Source organism: Lethenteron reissneri, chromosome 65, assembly GCF_015708825.2.
Source record: "Lethenteron reissneri isolate LAM-NWPU_2019-01 chromosome 65, ASM1570882v1, whole genome shotgun sequence".
Taxonomy (NCBI): domain Eukaryota; kingdom Metazoa; phylum Chordata; class Hyperoartia; order Petromyzontiformes; family Petromyzontidae; genus Lethenteron; species Lethenteron reissneri.
Genome location: NC_083843.1, coordinates 1,843,656 through 1,861,187, shown reverse-complemented (window position 1 = coordinate 1,861,187; position 17,532 = coordinate 1,843,656). Strand labels below are relative to the sequence as shown.

The window sequence follows — 17,532 nt, the reverse complement described above, 5'->3', positions numbered from 1 at the left end:
TTTATAGCAGCAGCCAAATCATGTGAACCAAGGAACGCGGAGAAAAACCCAAGCTCCGACCACCACAGGGAGAGAGAACACGCAGACTCCAAATGTGCAACAGCAGGCATCGCCAGGGTCCAACAATTAAACCCATGACCTCCTGTGTACCGGGCAAGGGAGATAACATGTTCTTGGTGGCAATTAGCAGATAATCATTGCCTTGGTATTACAATCATGCATTCACTTCTCTAATCCAATATTTTGGGGAAACCATCTGAAAGTGGTGCTCTGAATGAATGGCATTGTTGAATGAATGTCCCTTTGCCTGACTGCTTCTTCTCTGTATCTTGTTTTATGTATCCATACAGTCTCAATGTAACTCTACATCTCTGTAATGAAAAAACACTATGAATACCAAAAATATACTTAGGTATATAGATATATACGGCCAACAATTTATTGCAATAAAACGCATCTTCATAGCCCTGCACAAGTTTTCAAAATAGTATGTGCCAATCATTGTCTTTTGCTCTAAGAACTTGGCGACCCGAGTTTGATTCCCACTCATCGCCACCAACAGTAGCGATTAATTAATTATCTGAACCGGTTCTGGGCCTCCCCTAGGTCGAATCAGCCTCAAATGAGTACCTGGTGCAGTAAGGCAGTTTGACTTGGTGCTGGCCACCCACCTCCTCGTGTGTCATGCTGGCCGTTATAGGTGCTCACTAACAGCCCGATAAGTCTATTAAAGCTATACGAGGGGTCTTGTTTAGTGTTGTCTGGTAGAGAAATCTTTCTAGAAACAAGTTTGCCAATGTTGGTTGCTCAGCATCTAAATAAATCAGGCATACAAATGTGATTGCATTAACTGCTATGGTTAACGGACCAATCTAGGTGTGCGTGATGTTTACATCCCCGATTAGCATGGTTTGCTAAGTGCGGTGCAAAATAAGTTCAACATACATACATACAAGAACATGACATATCCTTCTTCTAACCACTGCTACATAGAATCGCCATCTCTATCTGATGTCGAAATGGAAACATAATTGTGAGCAAATAAATCATCACATGCATTATATATCGGATATCAATTTCTATTGGAGAATACCACTCAGGCTTTTATACATTGAAAATAGAATAGTCGTCACTGGCAATGGTCGCTGATGCCTCCTAAGACATCTCCACCCCACGCGTAAACGAGCGCACATCACGAATTTCTCAAATGGCTCCCCACCCTATTCCAAGTCAACCTCAAGGTCCCACTGATACTCTTCACACTCTTCAAGGGACTTGACCATTATATACCTGCCTCTCCTCTTCCATCTGCACTCTCTCTGCTCCAGCAGCAAAGTCCTCATGCTGAAGCCTCCGGTCAATCTCCGCTCAGCAGGGAGGTCGCTCATTCTCAAAACCTAAATTCCCTTCTCCCAGCTGCGCGTGCATCTTCACTCCCTGTCTGTGACCAGGAGCAACTTCAACGCACCTACATTTACTTCAGCCCATGATGTTACGAGAGATGTCCACAATTGTTGAGCAGCAGCTCTTTTGACTGAATTCCATTGTAATGAAAGGCTGCTATGCTGCAATTAACACGGCAATACACTTGCGGTGCCGCTGAAGTTGTCGCGACACTGAAAGGTCCCATGTTGCTGCAAGCTTCTTAAATCCCGCCACCTCTGTCAACTCAGCCAGGTAAATGGACACAGCACAGTTGGTCGATCGGCAGGTCGCGGGCGGTGGTGATGTAAAGCATGGGCAACTCTCACGTCTTTCAAGACGTCTGTGCCCAGCGTGGAAGAGTAAGCCAAAGACACCACTCGAGAGGGGCTCTCTCTCGATCTCCATGTAGCAAGAGGCCCGTCATCCGGGGGTGGCAACAATGGAAGCAACTTGCAGGGCTGCACCTTTACTGACCGCACCATCATTGATCAACCACGACGTGTGTGGGTCCATGTACGGCGTGCGAGTCGAGGTCCAGGGATCTGTTAGACGATCTCTCTGAGGCGGCACTGCTGAGATCATCATCATTGTCTCCGTTATTGACGAACGCTTTGTTGTCTCGGTCCACAGCACCACTCCTCGATTGCTGCCGCGACGATGATGACGACGATGACGACGACTCCCCGTAGGAGAGCACGTGCAGCAGCGTGAACAACCTGCATGGGGTTGGAGGGGGTGGGGGCACGGGGGCGCCATGGTGGCGAGACGGCAGGTCACTCGACAGACCACGGGGCCAATGGTTAACTGACTGAGATGACTGGCAGATGCACCAGCTGTGCCCCCTACTGTGCCAACTTGTTGAGTTTTAGCCGCCCGGTGTTCTGCCTGTTGTTGTGAGCATTGCTCCTCTGCCTTCCGTTGTTGCTAGAGGGTGACTGCCTCCAACTGCCCAGAAGCGTCCTTCACGAGCCTTCTCCATAGAGGCCGATCTTGACACCACTGGTTCCAGTCGTTGGCAAGTCCACACAGCTCCACATCCTACCATACCGCATCAGTTCATCTCTTCTCCAGTCTATGTCGTGCCCGTTTAGCCCCCTCTATGCAGCCAACCAGAAGCAGCTTTACCATGTGGTGGCTGGGCATAGGGGCTACTTGATTCAGCCAACACAGCCGCGCTAGCCAGAGGAGTCCACCGATGGGAATGTGTCCAGATCTTTCAAGGATATGCGAGCTCGTCACACAATCCAGTCTGATTAAACTCGGGATTGTTTTGTAGGCAGGGTCAGCCTGAATGTTTCTAACTGGCAAAGATGTTCCTTTAGAGGCCTCCACATCATTCTCAAAAGCATAGAGAAGGGAGGGCATTACTGTCGCCGAGAAAACCTGGAGCTTCGAGTGACAGACCAAGTAACTTTCAGACAGCGTTACGCAGCCAAATGAAAAGATAATGCTGCCCGAGTGATTCGGAGTGAGACCTCGGCTGCCAAACAGGAGCTGGTAATAAGCACACTGCCCACACTCACACAAAGGCAAAGATAAGGATCCCCAGTATAGCCTTAAGATACTGTTTGGGCAAGTCCTGTCAGCGAGTAGCACCTATGAAGGTCAGCACGGCACATGAGGGGGAGGTCCAGGACCAGTTAAGATAATCGTCACTGTTGTTGTTCACTGAGTCGACACGCACACACACCTCCTATGGCCACGCGTGGGTCTACCCCCCACCCCCTCACCTGTGGTACAGCATGGCCAGGAACTGGACGATGAGCATGCTGGCAGAGGTGATGAGGAACATGAAGGCGAGGGGCGGCACGTCGATGAACTTCCCTTTGTCTTTCATGCTCGGGATCTCGATGTAGAGGCCAGCTCCCACGAACTGCAGCGCCAGGGTCGCCACCAGCCACAGCGCATTGATCATGAAGTAGATGAACGTGCCCTGCACGTTGGGACAGACAGCCCTGGCTTGCTTTACATTGCATTGGCCCGGGGGGGGGGGGGGGTGACCCGAGGCTGTTTTGGGACCCCCTCTTTGTGAGTTCAATTCCCTCCCCTACTGTCCATGCCCAACACCAAATTGTAACTTGTGTTGTTATTGTTTCATGGTTTATACATTTTAGAATAATGATTAAAATAATTTGCAATCAATTAGTAGGAATAATAAGTCATACATAATACAATGTCCTATTAATCTTTTTCTAGCACATACCAAGTATGGTAAGTCGGTGGAACGCAATTCTTCTGTTATTTAAGCATCTCCGGTACTCACGATGATGCGTCGACAGTACCTTGTTTCTTATATCGAAGAGTTCCTGATTCACACGTTTCTTGTGAGCGTTGTCTTCCTCCAGAGGCTTGAGATAGTCACTGATCATGCTCTTCCAGAAGTCGTCTTCCTCCTATCCATTCCCGATCACGGGACAGAAGGTTCACTTTGTGCGATTGTCCAAATAATAACAACTTATTCCGATGAATAATATTAAAATTAAGATGTAATTCCCCACCACTGCACAGTTATTTGCTCGCTGTCGAAGAGAGATATAGGGACCGACTTAATAAACCGAGGAGGAATCACAGATAGATGGGAAGGCCGCAGCCATGCACACCATGTGATAGTGCTGCCAACAACTGCCCACGCGATGCAGTCCTCTGTATATAAACGTGTTCTCGGCCAATCAATGAGGGTTCACATGTGGCAGGAAATCGGAGCAACTGGAGAAAACACACGCATGTGAGGAGGCAACACTCCATCCCATAGAGACGGAACAGTGGAGTCCACATTTGCTGTACCGCCCTCTCCTGGCGAGCCAGGGTACGGCTCTTTTCTGACGCCCACGGGAAGGGAGCTTCACGACATCATCTCAGTGTGTGATCCACCAACCACGTCTAGCAGCAGCGTAGCCACCACCACCTCCAAAATATTAACATCACTTCCTCCCCTTTGCCCAAAATTGTTATCCGGAATGCGCTATCAGTGTCCTGGCATGAGATAAAAACTGCAAGTGGATCTCTCGCAGAGCAATGCAGTGAAGCCCGACACGATCAAGAATGGCCCAACGGAAGCGGATATCACAGAACTAGTGCTAAGGTCCCCTTTTTTCAAACTGTCTCAAAGCCACAAATTAGAAGGACCGCGCCACTTGTTTAATCTTCACAGAAAACGACACTCAGCCAAGTGACTGGTCAGCGAAATTTGGACAACTGGGCAACGCGTTGAACAATTAAGAGCCAGACCACGGTGGGGGGGGGGGGTTAAGATGATGACTTCTAAATCCATTGCATTGCTTAGTACAACAACCCCAATATTCATATAAAATTTAAAGGGTAAACATCTCGATATTATTTTGGTAAATGTATTTCAACGGGAAAGGCCCAATTAGCTGTCAGGCTTTTTTTTACGAGATATTTTCTTTATCAAAGTAAAGCAAGCATATAAAGTGCATGTTTAGGGCTATTAAACACACAACCCGGAACACAACACACGCTGCCATTGCTACCATCTATTCCAATAACACCTTCTGCTGTACTTTCTAAGCTGAGATCTGACGATTACCTTTCCTCCACAACCACTGCAGTGCAGTAGCCTGACTACCGTCTCTATCAATGTTTGTCTTTATCTTCTGGGCACTTATACACAACAAAGACAAAGATCCCCGTGTAGCCTTAACAGACTGTTGGAGAAAGTGCTTGAAGCGACCACCTCTGAACGCCAACACAGCGCACGAGGAGGTGAGTGGCGAGTATCACGCCCGACCACATTTGTCTCCCCAGTTGAGATATTTATACACAGCATCAGGTACTCATTTGAGCCTGAGTCGACCTAGGGGAGGCCTAGGACTGGTTCCGATAATCGTCACTGGTATTGGTGGCCGTTAGCGGGAATTGAACTCGGGTCACCAGATTCTAAGTGCAGTACGTTAACCACTGCACCACTGCACCCCACAATGTATACATAACACACGTGCAGAGAGTGACACACAGACACACGGACGCACAGACACAGACACAAAGACACAACCATAAAAACACAAAGACACAAGGACCCACCTGATCGAGGGAGCACCTCTGCGTGATAGTGTAACCCTGAGGCAGGACGTTCTCAAACATGACCTGCATCTTGTGGTGGCGCTGCCACACGTGGTCATGGCGCCCTGCAAGGAACAAAGGAGGACAGCGATGTGCGGTGCGCTCCCAGTGGAGAGAGCTGCATTGATATCAACGATGATTACACGTTGATTATTATTATTATCGTTAGGCTGGTGTAGCCTGCAAGAAAGCCTGGCTGAGTCACAAGGCACGGTCTTCATGAGGATCTTAACAAGTTACCGTAGTAGAGGGGTAATGTTGCATCTGAGTGTGGTCCCAATTAAGTGATTTGCAGGTATTTATTTTTCAGGATTGTTATATTTTGGTCAATACCAATTACACATGGGAGGAAACTTGAGAACCCGGAAGATGCCCATGCAGAACAGGGGAAGAGAATACAGTCACCCACGCTTCTACTGCAGCAGCAGCAGCGACATGCACTCATTACACACACAGTGCTTGCCACAAATGAACCACAATACATTGCTGATCTCGTCAAGGAGCATAAACAACCACACGAACTTCGTTCATCCGCTTATTGAACAAAGACGGTCACCGCATCGCACGATTAAAATGCATGGTCTTGTTTAACTGACAAGCAAAAACTTTGCCTTTGTTTCATGAAAATATTACCTTTGGCATGGGGGGCGAGGTCCGTGTCTGATTCATCTGGAGGTCGACTTTCGCTCTCTTCTCCTTCTAGATGCTCCATCTGAGTGCTCGTGGTGTCCTCTTGTCTCGCCTCGAGTGGAAGTAGCGTCGTCTCTCCTTCGAGTTCCACCGCGCACGACTCTACTCGGCTGGGAGGGATGATGACAAACCGTTAAACTAAACCATTTTTGAGCTCTACAGTTCTTTATCAGAATCAACCTTGCTATCACAAATTATAACTCAATTAAGTGGCTTATCACGTGGAAAATTCCAGCAGCCAATACTCTAATCGCATGATGATTTTAAATAAGGAGAGAAATGAATAGACGGAGACTCCACATAGGCAACAGGCATCGTCAGGGTTGGGATTGAAGCCACGACCTCCTGTATACCAGGCGAGGTAGTTAACATCTCACCACCACGCCGCCTCAGATACGAGCACAACCAGAATCACATTCTATACGTTGAGACAAGACTCATCATTTACTTTTGAGAACAATGTTGTATTGTGAACCCTTCTCCACCCGACATAGCCAATCAATAATAAGAATAAGTATGTACAATGCAGGAAGCATCCGATGAGTAATTAATATTTTTTCACAGATGTCCAGTAGGGGCATGGGTCAGAAAGTTAAAACAACAAAAAGAGGATAAAAAACGATATGAGTGCCAAGTATAGGAAGGTAAGCAAATTACGATTTTTTTTTAAATAAAGTATATGAGTTCAAATTGCATAAGTACATCAATACTACATGTAAGCTTGGGGCAAGGCAGAAAAACAACAACAGTCCCAAACCACACCAAGATAACACAGTCCCTCAATAACATGGCACAAACATTGAACTATCGATACACGAGAGGTAAGGATCAAAGTAAAAAGCATGGCTACAGGAGCTGATTGAGGTGGTGGTACCTTGAAATGTCATCCTCCTGACTCATCGCCGCATATTCCTTCGGATAGACGCTGATCCTCCACTGGAAGCAGTCCCAATCGAGTGGCAGCACACAGCATTTCGCACCATTGCAACGATGCTTGCGTGTCTTCTTCTGCTGGGGGGGGGGGGGGCATTGTGATGGTAGGGTCCTTCAACGATATCAATCCAGCAGGAGTTGCAAACAAACTGGAAGGTAGCTGCAGCTGATCGGTGAACCAGCAGCAATAACTGTACGACCTCTGCGGTCCTCCATGTATGAAGGTTTTATTGGGCAATCATTGTGTCTACTAGTAAGAAGAAACCAGAGCACCATGGAGAAAACCCAAAAATGTGAGGGAGAAACATTCCGTCCAATACAGATGGAACAGACAGCGTCCACAATAGTCGTACTGCATTCTCCTGGCGAGCCACGGTACGACTTCCTCCTCGACACCCACAACATACATCTGGACCAGTCCTTGGGCTCCCCTAGATTGACTCAGCCTCAAAAATGAGTACCTAATGCGGTGGTTAGTTAACATCTACACAAGGGAGACAAAGGCGGCCGGCGTGGTGCTGGCCAGCCACCTCCGTGTGTGCCATTCCAGCCTTCATAGGTGCTTCTCGCTAACAGCACTTGCCTCAACAGTTGGTTCAAGGCTACATGGGGGATCTTTCTCTTGGGAGGGGTGGGGGACATGTTACACTTCTTTCGAAGTGTACGTAGCTAATCGTGTTTATCGGAGGTGCGGGACAGAGCAATAGAGGAGAATGGAGCAACACTCCAAATAGCGTTGGACACAAAAACAACAACAACAAGAATAACGATAACAAGCAAAGTAACTCACCTTTTTTGGGGTGGGCTCAGAAGGCGCCTTGGTCTCACGCGTGCCCCATGACACGTTGTACATGTTCACCAGCGAGTAGATGAGCAGTAGCAGGTATCCCGTGGGGATGCAGATGAGGTACAAGAATCCGTGCACGATGCAGGAGAACTCACGAGGGTGCAGTGCCGCGGCTATGATGTGTATGCCCATGAGCGTGATTAAGAAGATGCCGCTGGGTGTGAAGAAGCCGTTCTTGACAATGTCGCCGACCATAGCGAGCAGCGTGCCCGTCATGAGGAACATGTAGACCACGGTGAGCACCATGGCCACCTTAAAAAAAATTAAATGTATTTACTTTACCAGGTAAGGCCCAGAAGCCACCTGGCCCAAATTATAGCTCAACGAAGTGGATTATCACGTGGAAATGTATAGCAGCAGCCAAAAACTCTAAACGCAGATTAAACGTGCAGGGAAGAGAAAGAGAACACACAGACTCCAAATATACAACATGCGTTAGGGTCGGGATCAAACCCATGACCTCCTGTATACCAGGCGAGCGAGTTAACATCTCGCCATCGCAGCGCCGCTGCAGGACGATGGAGGAGATATTGGCCATCAGCGTCACCATCGTCCTCTGTGTCCAACCACCACCACTTCTAGGGAGTTACTTTATATGTATTCCACACTTTTCCACAATGTTCTGAAGGCACTGCACTTTAAAAACAACAACAAAATAATGATAGCTCATTGGTCAAGGGAAGGAAGACCCAAGAGGTTTGGGAGCTCATTGAAAGAAGTGAAAGCAAGTGAATGAACACGCGTCCAGGTGTGGTCAGAACACCGCAGCTAGATTGATCAACACACGCTTCATAGTTAACAAGACGGTGCTGATCCAGGATCTGATCAAGGATTGTAGACTCGACATATTGGTCATTACCAAATACCTGGATATATGACGATGTAATTAAGCATGAGGCTGCACCTAATGGATATGCAGTGTCGCGGGAAGCCTGGTATCAGCAGCCCACATGGTGATGGCATCGTACTGATTCACCATGAAGAAATCTGTGTGAAAGCCCTGAGTGACTCTTTAACAATCATGTCATTCAAGCTGCTGCTTATGAAAATAACGAACAGCAAGCGGGGGCTTACAATCGCTGTCGTCTACGACCATCGTCTTCACCGCTGTCAAATAATTTGCCTAGCTTTCTGGTCTGGTAGATTATGGGTCACTTGGCTATCGCTACATTATCTGTGGTGAAATGAACTGTGCTGGACCGACTGGTCATTGTAGTAAAATCAACAGTGATTTCGCCGAGATATTCAACAGTCAGTTTAACCCAGCACGTCAGCCGCACAATACGTCGCTCGGGAAATATACTGAAATACATCTTCACATTTAGAGATGTCGTAACGTTGACCAACGTTCTTATCAAAAACGTGGCTATTCGGATCACAGTCTTGTGACGTGCAAAGTGGCATTACCGATTATTCGCCTACCCATCACAACGACATCACAGAGAGACTGGAAAGGACTGGACCACGATCCGCTCATCATCGGCACGTCTGAATACTGCATCAACGGTCGATTAATTTGCAGCTCAATTAGAAAATGACATTACCACTGTTGTTGATGAACTCGTGTCCATCCAAAAAAGCACTAAGAGATTGGGGAAAGCGCAAAGTGACTTACTGTCACTGGAGGTGATCGCTGTGAAACAGATGCGGAGGAGGCTAGGGTATCTTTGGAAGAAAACTGTTTACAAGACTGTCAGACTCACAGTACTTGTGACGTTCTTCGCCAATAAAGTGATGATTAAGACGGAAGTTTTTAACTTGCAGGCAACACATTCTCCCACTCTGTCATCTGAGTTTGATCAACCTGAAACCAATGCAAAACTCGAGACCCTGGAACTATCGTCGGTCACTCGACTACATCCCGATATTGATTCTCAAAGTATGCTTGGGCGTACCTTTGCTGCTGATTGTCCACATGGAAAATATTTAAATCAGCGAGGACTGTTTCCCAGACCATTGCAAAATGGCGCAGGTAGCACCGCTCCTAAAAAAAGTTGGCTTGAGCCATAGTGACCACCCAGACTATCACCCGATCTGAAACCTGAATATGATTTCCGAGGTCATAGAGTGCCTGTGTCTGAAGCGGTTACTTCCCCACATCACTGCGATGAGCAAATTCAACCCGTTGTAATCGGCGTACCGACAATTCCACAGCCCTGAGAAGACTCTACTAGAGGTCAGTGTTGATCTCTAAAAGATCATGGATGACCAGTGCGTCGCAGCGTTGTTTGGTCTCAATCTCACACCCACCTTCGACACCATTGACCATGAGATACTCATTGAGCAGATAAGGTCAAGGTTCGCTGCATCGGGTATGGCACTAGAGTAGATTGAGTCATACCTGTATGATGGATTACAGTTTGTCAAGCTGGGTGACAAAAAGTAATCTCCTATGCCGTGCCTAGTCAGCGTACCACAGGGGTCCATCCTCGGGCCCTTCCAATTTTCAATATACGTCTCTCTGATCGCGTAACATTAAGTTATATAAATATGCCGATAACTCACAATTTTTAACCGCAATGAAGGCCACGTTAAATATTGAGAGCCTCGGCAACCTCGAAGATTGCATGCGAGCAGTGCACGTGTGGTTTGCAAGAAATGTAATTGTGGGAGGATCAGATTTGGCAGTTGCAGACTCCAGGATTCAGTTTTCGATTAATCTAAATAGCCTCAGCATCGTATTCAGAATATGTCGTGTGATCACCGCGTGTCAAATGTAGTCAAGTCCTGTAATTTTCATATCAGGGCTCTACGATACATTCGACAACTATTGAGTCGTGACATAATCACCACAGTGACGTGTAGCATTGTATCAAAAAGGCACGATTCTTGCAACATACTGCTCTATTGGACGTTGGCACGTGTTGTGATGGGTATTGCAAGTTCAACATACATTGTGGTTCATTTGTAGAAAGCACGTTGTGTGTAATGAGTGCCGCGTGCTGCTGCAGGAGAAGCGTGGGCGCCCACCTTGATCTGCGTGTCGGGCTTTGTCTTGAAGCAGACGGCGATGTACAGAGCGGGCGGAACGATGGCGATGAGGAGTGCCCAGCTTTGGTCGATTTGGAAAACGAAGGTGAAGCAACCTGCGCACCGGCACGAGACAAATACCACATGAGCTGTATATCATCATCATCATTTTCACCACAACCACCATCATCATTATCACCACCATCATAGGCATCATCATCACCGTCATAATCACCATCATTACCATCCTTATCACCACCACCATCATCATAACCATCATCATCACCACCACGATTGACAACGACAACCGTTCAACCAGCAGTAAAGTAAAGAGTGTACTCAGATTAACAGTCGTGCAGCCTGTGTGTAAATAATATATTTCTGAAAGAAACATGCAGCAGTTTGAATACCCCGACACACAAGCAATTCTACTCACAATATTATTAACATGCAAGCAGTGCGCATACGTTATGATGAGAGGATTAACACGAGCAATCACTTTGAGGCTGTGTGCGTTAAACAGATAATGATAGACGATTGTTATCGGAAAATATATCAATCAAAAATATTGTTGCAGGAACAACTGTGAATAATGACATGAAGCCATGCACGACTGTGAGCAGATGTGTTTCAAGTAAACTTTTTTTTAAACCAAACGTTTTATCATACCAGATAAACCCACTGAGCTATGTAACTCTTTTTTCAGACGCAACTTGGCCACAAATGATAACTCAACAAAGTGGCTTTTCACGTGGAAATTTATAGCAGCCAAATAGTCAAAACGCGTGATGTTGATTCTAAATGTGGAGAGAAGAACCGGAGGACCCGGAGAAAAATCAACACGACCACGAGGAGAGAAATACCAATTCCAATATACAGGTGTCAGAATAGAACCCACGACCTCCTGTATACCAGGCGAGGGAGTTAACACCTCTCCACCATGGCGCCCTCTCTTTTGATACAGTCCTTGCATCAAAAGGATGAACCCGGATAAATAAATAAAAACCCAGGACATGTGACAACCCGAAGTCACCTGCAATCATGAGACAGACAGTAGCCGGACCCATGATGGAAGTGGCCGTGTAGATGATCTGATAGAGAATGTAGAGCCGAGAGATGGACGGGTTCTTCTTGGCCGTGCGGATGCCGTTCTCCAGGATGCTGAAGGTGTTCGCCAACGTGGAGGGACCCCAGCGCCTCCGTTGGTTGAAGAACTCCTTGAATTCCTGCGGGGCGTTGGTGTAGGCATCCGATCCGGCGCAGTACTCGACGCGCCAGCCCTGCTGCAGCATCAGCGTGCACAGCCAGCGGTCCTCGCCTGCACCCACAAATGGGAGAGGGGACGACCGCGAGTGAGAGGGTAACCGGCTCATTGTACCCACAGCCTGGCCGAGTGGCGTTTCTCTGTAGCTGCACCAGCAGTAGCCGTCTGCAATTATCTCCCTTTGTATCGTTTTTTTGTATCTCCCACTGCTGCACACGCAGGAGCAGCAGCAACAAGCACCATCATCTGCCTTCAAGAAGCCGACTTTCACCTGTCAATGCTCTCACCTGTCACGGGTCTCACCCGCCCAGGATCTCACCTGTCCAGGCTCCCACCTGGTTCAGAGTGGTATATGAGGGACTTTGACCTTTCACCTCTGATTTCTCAATGGCACATTTCGTCAAATTCGCGTAGTGCGCATGTTATATTCATCGTGAATGCTGCAGGAGGTTCGTCTCTTCCCCATCTTGCTCACTCCACTGGTGGCAGAGGAGCTCGGCAACATTCCCTCTCTCGTGGTATTTTTGGCCTCCTTTCTGCAAGTTCGCCAGACGTTTTGGACAAAGATCTGGATACCCACACCTTAGAGTCGCCACACGCGACCTCCCGACCAACTGTGTGGGAAACCCATTCATACAGAGGGCGTGGTGGGGAGGGGAGCGGTGCATAAAAATCAGACTCTGAAGGCAGAGGCCAACATTCTAATGATTCATTATTCGTTCATTGTGGGTCCGATCATCGTGTAGGTATAATATCGGAATAATTCAAGTTGTCAATTGGGCAAATGTGAACAGATAGTTTTTTTTCTAAAAAAGTTAAATGTAAATAAATATTATATATTCATATTTATGTAAACATTCTCAATATTTTGCTGTCCTTTCAATATTCGGGTTTTGATAATTAAACCAAAACAATTGACGTAGTTGCCACATGACCGAACAACTTTACTCGATTGGCTTTGTCGGTTGGTGGACGCTTATAGTTAAAACAAATTAACACTATACCTACACGATAATCTAACCCAGCATGAACGAATTGTGAATCATGAATATTGGTCGTGAAAGCCTACGTATGAAATTGATGTTGCGGGGTCTCGACCCATGTATTACCGTGATGTATGGTGCGAAAGACGTTCTAAATACATACAACGTCCACTTTTGTCGACGGGATGTTCATAGAATTGTATTTTTTTTTCACCAATGCGACAAATCTGCATTTCCTACACCAGCCAAAAGGGTTGGGAAGGAAATTAACAATCAGATCGTAGTGTGGCTGAAGAAAATGTTGCAATTACTTCCACGATTTGTCTAAAATAATTTTTAAAAAATATTATTTTACCAGGTAAGGCCCCAGTGTGGCATGTAGCCCTTTTTCAAAAGCGACCTGGCAACAAATAAAAGGTCATCGAAGCAATGGCGGAGCCAGGATTTTCAGGTAGGGGGAGCAACCCCTCCAGCAATGAAAAATGATAGGAGTTCTTAGTAAGTATAAAGGACTTGTCCCTTTATTTTTATTTGACGCGTATGCGGCGATGGTGCAGCCATCGATAGAGGGTCTAATTCGAACTGCGTGTGTTCGGCATCACGCTCGCTGAAGGTATGCCTTCAGGGAAGTCGTGTACTGTATACGCAGCTTCGCACAATTCTGTGAGTCACTTATAACTGCTTTGCCGTTACTTATTGCCAATTATGGACTCATACTATTGTCCTATCATCTCATTGATTCCCTGGCACGTAATCATATGCTACACAGTGGCATTGGGGGTTGCAAAATGCCGATGCATTACTAATAAACCCCAATGATCCGATTGAATTAGGGATTTCGATCAGATCATTGGGGGGGCACATGCCACCCCGCCCCTCCACCCCCCACCCCCCACTTGCTCCACCAGTGCATCGAAGTGACTCATCATGTGGAAATTAATCCAAATGTTCTAAGCGCATGCTGTTGATTCTAAATGCGTAGGGAAAAACTGGAAGACCCGGAGAAAATTTCACGCAACCACAGAGAGAGAGACGCAAAATCCAATATACACTTGTCAGGGTCGGGATGGAACCCACGACCTCTTGTATACTAGGCAGGGGAATTAACATCTCGCCACCGTGACATGTACACATGTTGAACTTCTTTCACACCGCAGTAGCCAACCGTGCTAATCGGAGGTGCGAGATCCAAACACACGTCGACACTTACCTTGGTCGTACTGGATGTACTGCAGGGCCTCGGTGGCCACCGTGGTGTAGGTCTTGAGGACGTTGTCGTCCATGATGGCCTTGGCCCGGAAGAGGCTGAAGCAGCCAGGGCTGCAGAGAACGCAGCCCAGCACGTGCTCGGCCGTCTTCTGCAGCCAGTGGCCTACCGCGTACTCGAACTTCTGGTACCAGATCAGCGGCCCTGTCGGTATATAAACAATCGTGGTTAATTGGCTTAACGCAACTCATAGTGACAACCCAATGCAGCTGTCCTACAATTCAGGTGTGATTTTCCTGGATAAATATATGTTGTTTGTGGGTTGTATGTTGTATGCATGTTGTATGTATATATGTTGAAAAAACTACTGTGGTTTTTGCATTGGAACCACCACGAGAGGAAGTTTTTTTTTTTGAAAGCGTGGAGAGCTAGGTTAGAGCTTTGAATTCCGAGATTGGGAGGAAATGTAATTGTTGATTAAGGGGGATCAAAGATGGGTCAAGAGGAGGGGCAGGGAAGTACAAGAGGATGGAGAGAGAATAGGCAGGGGGACACTGGAGGGGAGGATCGGATACATTTGGGGGGTGTAGAGGGAGGGTTTGGAGGAAAAGTGGATGGCTAGAGGGTAGGGAAGGGAATGCTGGGGAAACGAGAGTAGGGGGTGATGAGAGAGGGGAGGAGGTGAAGGAGAGAAGCAAGCCGGAAAGAGCAATCCGGGAGGCCACAGTGGGAGAGCGGGAGTGCAGGGAGCAAAGGGATCGGTGGGGTCAAGTAAAAACGACACAAGCTCTTTAAATTATTCCTCTATTTTAATTGTGTATTTGTTATTTGTTAATTTTAAATTGTGTGTTCATAAATAGATAGACGCCTGTCCCCCCCCCCCCCCGGGGCCTCTGGCACAAGCTTAGTCATTATATATTTTGGACGTGGTTTAGTGGTAATTTATTGAAGGTGCAGGAGTTACCAGCCCTTCCCACCCGTCCAGAGCCCCCATTTAGCCGCTGTGGTGGCTACAAATGCCCTGAGGGGAAAGGCCAATCGGAATTGGTCCTCCCCCCACGGAACTGTCCACGACAACGTTGCCCGTCCAGCATCACGAGGATGTACACCACACACACATCCTGCACCACACACACGGCAGCTGTCTACGCACCGACGCCCGTCGGGTGAATTCTCCCACAGGCGGCGCCAACGGTGGGATCCCTCCTGAGTCGGTCGACCAGCATGGAGAGCGCCGAGGGGTAGAAGTCCGTGTCTCCGTCCAATGCCAGCACGTAGGTGTTGCGCTTTTTCCTCTGTAGTGGTGAACGGGGAGTAGTGGCACGGAGACAGTTCAGCAACAGCGTTGGCATTACAGCCGCGACCTCGTACAGAGCAAGCAAAGCAACCGCTCACTTCGCTCGTCAACCCCAACGCTCCTTCTCCAACCTCCAGCAACCAAACACACAATGTATGTATGTATGTTGTATGTATATTGTATGTATGTTGAACTTCTTTCGTACCGTACGTAGCCATTGGGAGGTATGGCCTCCGGACTATACGGGCCCTATCACTGGGTACCCCGTTCCCCTTCATCCTCCGGCTGGGGCCCTAGGGGAGGCTATCTGACCCGACCATACCCGGTCCGTGGGTCCTGACCACTGGCCTCACTGAGCTCCGACCCTTAGAAGGACAACGGAGCTTGGGGTCCAGGGTCCTATCTTCAGCCCAGGTCTTTGTTCTTCAGCTTGCAGATGACTGAGCCAGACCTCTGAGAGGTCCGGCTTATATACTGATTCGTGGCTTGCTCCGCCCTAGCCATGCATCCCTTCCAGAACTTTCTGGAAGGTGACATCATCCCCCGGTTCCCCCCTCCCGGGGCCCCGGGGAATGTGTCCCAGGATCCGTTTGCTAGGGTTTGTTGTTGGCCCCTTTTTTGGCCATGGACATTAGCCCTGGAGTGATAGCGCTTCCGCCCCCTATTGACGATAAAGGGAAGCTACCAGCCCACAGAGTGGTGGGTGACGATTACCCCGACATATGTATATTGTATGTATGTTGAACTTCTTTCGTAGCGTACGTAGCCAACCGTGTTAGTCGGGGAAGGACAACAAACTAAACACAAACCGCATTTCAAAATAGAAGAGTGTTCAAAATAGATTATTTAAAAGTGCATAGTTACAGTAGATTCCTAATAACAACCACGCGGGTCGAGATATCATTGTCATCTGCAGCGCTCCAACCTCTGGAAACAATCTCCCCGAAGCGGTGCGCACACTCGACTCCATAATAACTTCATTAACAGTGACAACTCAACAGCAACAACGCGGCTCTTTTTGCTTGCGTACAACAACAACTAACTCCAGCCATCCTCACAGCAGTGGCTTTTGGTGAGCCATTGAACAAAGATGGGCACTGCATATCGCGCTTTCAGATGCGCTTCTATGGTCGTCTGGAACGCTCTTCCTTCCGATATTAGGAAGCAACTGGAGCTATGCACTTTTAAATCATCAATTAGATTGAACACTCATTTCTCTATAACTGCGTTTTGTGTTTGGTTTGTTGTTCTTCCCCCCTACTTCTGATAAGCACAGTTGGCTACGTACGGTGTGAAAGAAGTTAAACATACATACAACTAACTCTCAGTCGCAAACCTATTTTGCTCATATTTTAAACAACTGTAATAAGTGTATGTATATAGATATTTCTTAATGTATATAAAGTTCGATTGCAATTTTTAATACCAACGTGATGATGGCGCGTTGAGTGACAAATTTCTGCCAGAGAGGTAACCAAAGATAGACTTCTAAATGTACCGACTCTCCGTGCACAGACACGCGTAGTACACGCTACGACTGTGTCACCACCCGGAGGCAGAGAGCACGAGAGAGAGAGGTATTAGCTTTTTTTCAGAAGTGACCTGGCTATCAAAAATGATAGCTCAACAAAGTGGATTTTCACTTGGATATTTATAGCAAATACACTAAATGTGTGATGTTGATTCTAAATGTGGAGGGAAAATCCGGAGGGCCCTGGTAAAATCCATACGACCAAGGGGAGAGAGACACTCAAGCTTCAAATATGCAGGCGTCAGGGCCGGGATCGATCTCAGTGCCTCCTTCATACTAAGTGAGGTAGTTAACATCTTGCCACG

The 17,532-nt window shown here is 47.5% G+C and overlaps 1 protein-coding gene across 1 annotated transcript; it reads right to left on the bottom strand.

The window, feature by feature from the left end:
• Positions 1–1,018: 1,018 nt before the first annotated feature.
• LOC133359514 (chitin synthase chs-2-like) lies at positions 1,019–16,059 on the bottom strand. The gene is made up of 12 exons (XM_061577930.1): positions 15,902–16,059; positions 15,553–15,694; positions 14,403–14,603; positions 11,979–12,263; positions 10,946–11,061; positions 7,919–8,227; positions 7,070–7,203; positions 6,139–6,305; positions 5,467–5,570; positions 3,708–3,818; positions 3,156–3,358; positions 1,019–2,141 (listed from the first exon to the last, which is right to left on the bottom strand). Exons 2-12 carry the CDS (start codon positions 15,623–15,625, stop codon positions 1,907–1,909), a joined length of 1,938 nt encoding a protein of 645 aa, XP_061433914.1. The 5' UTR covers positions 15,626–15,694; positions 15,902–16,059; the 3' UTR covers positions 1,019–1,906.
• Between the last annotated feature and the right edge of the window lie 1,473 nt (positions 16,060–17,532).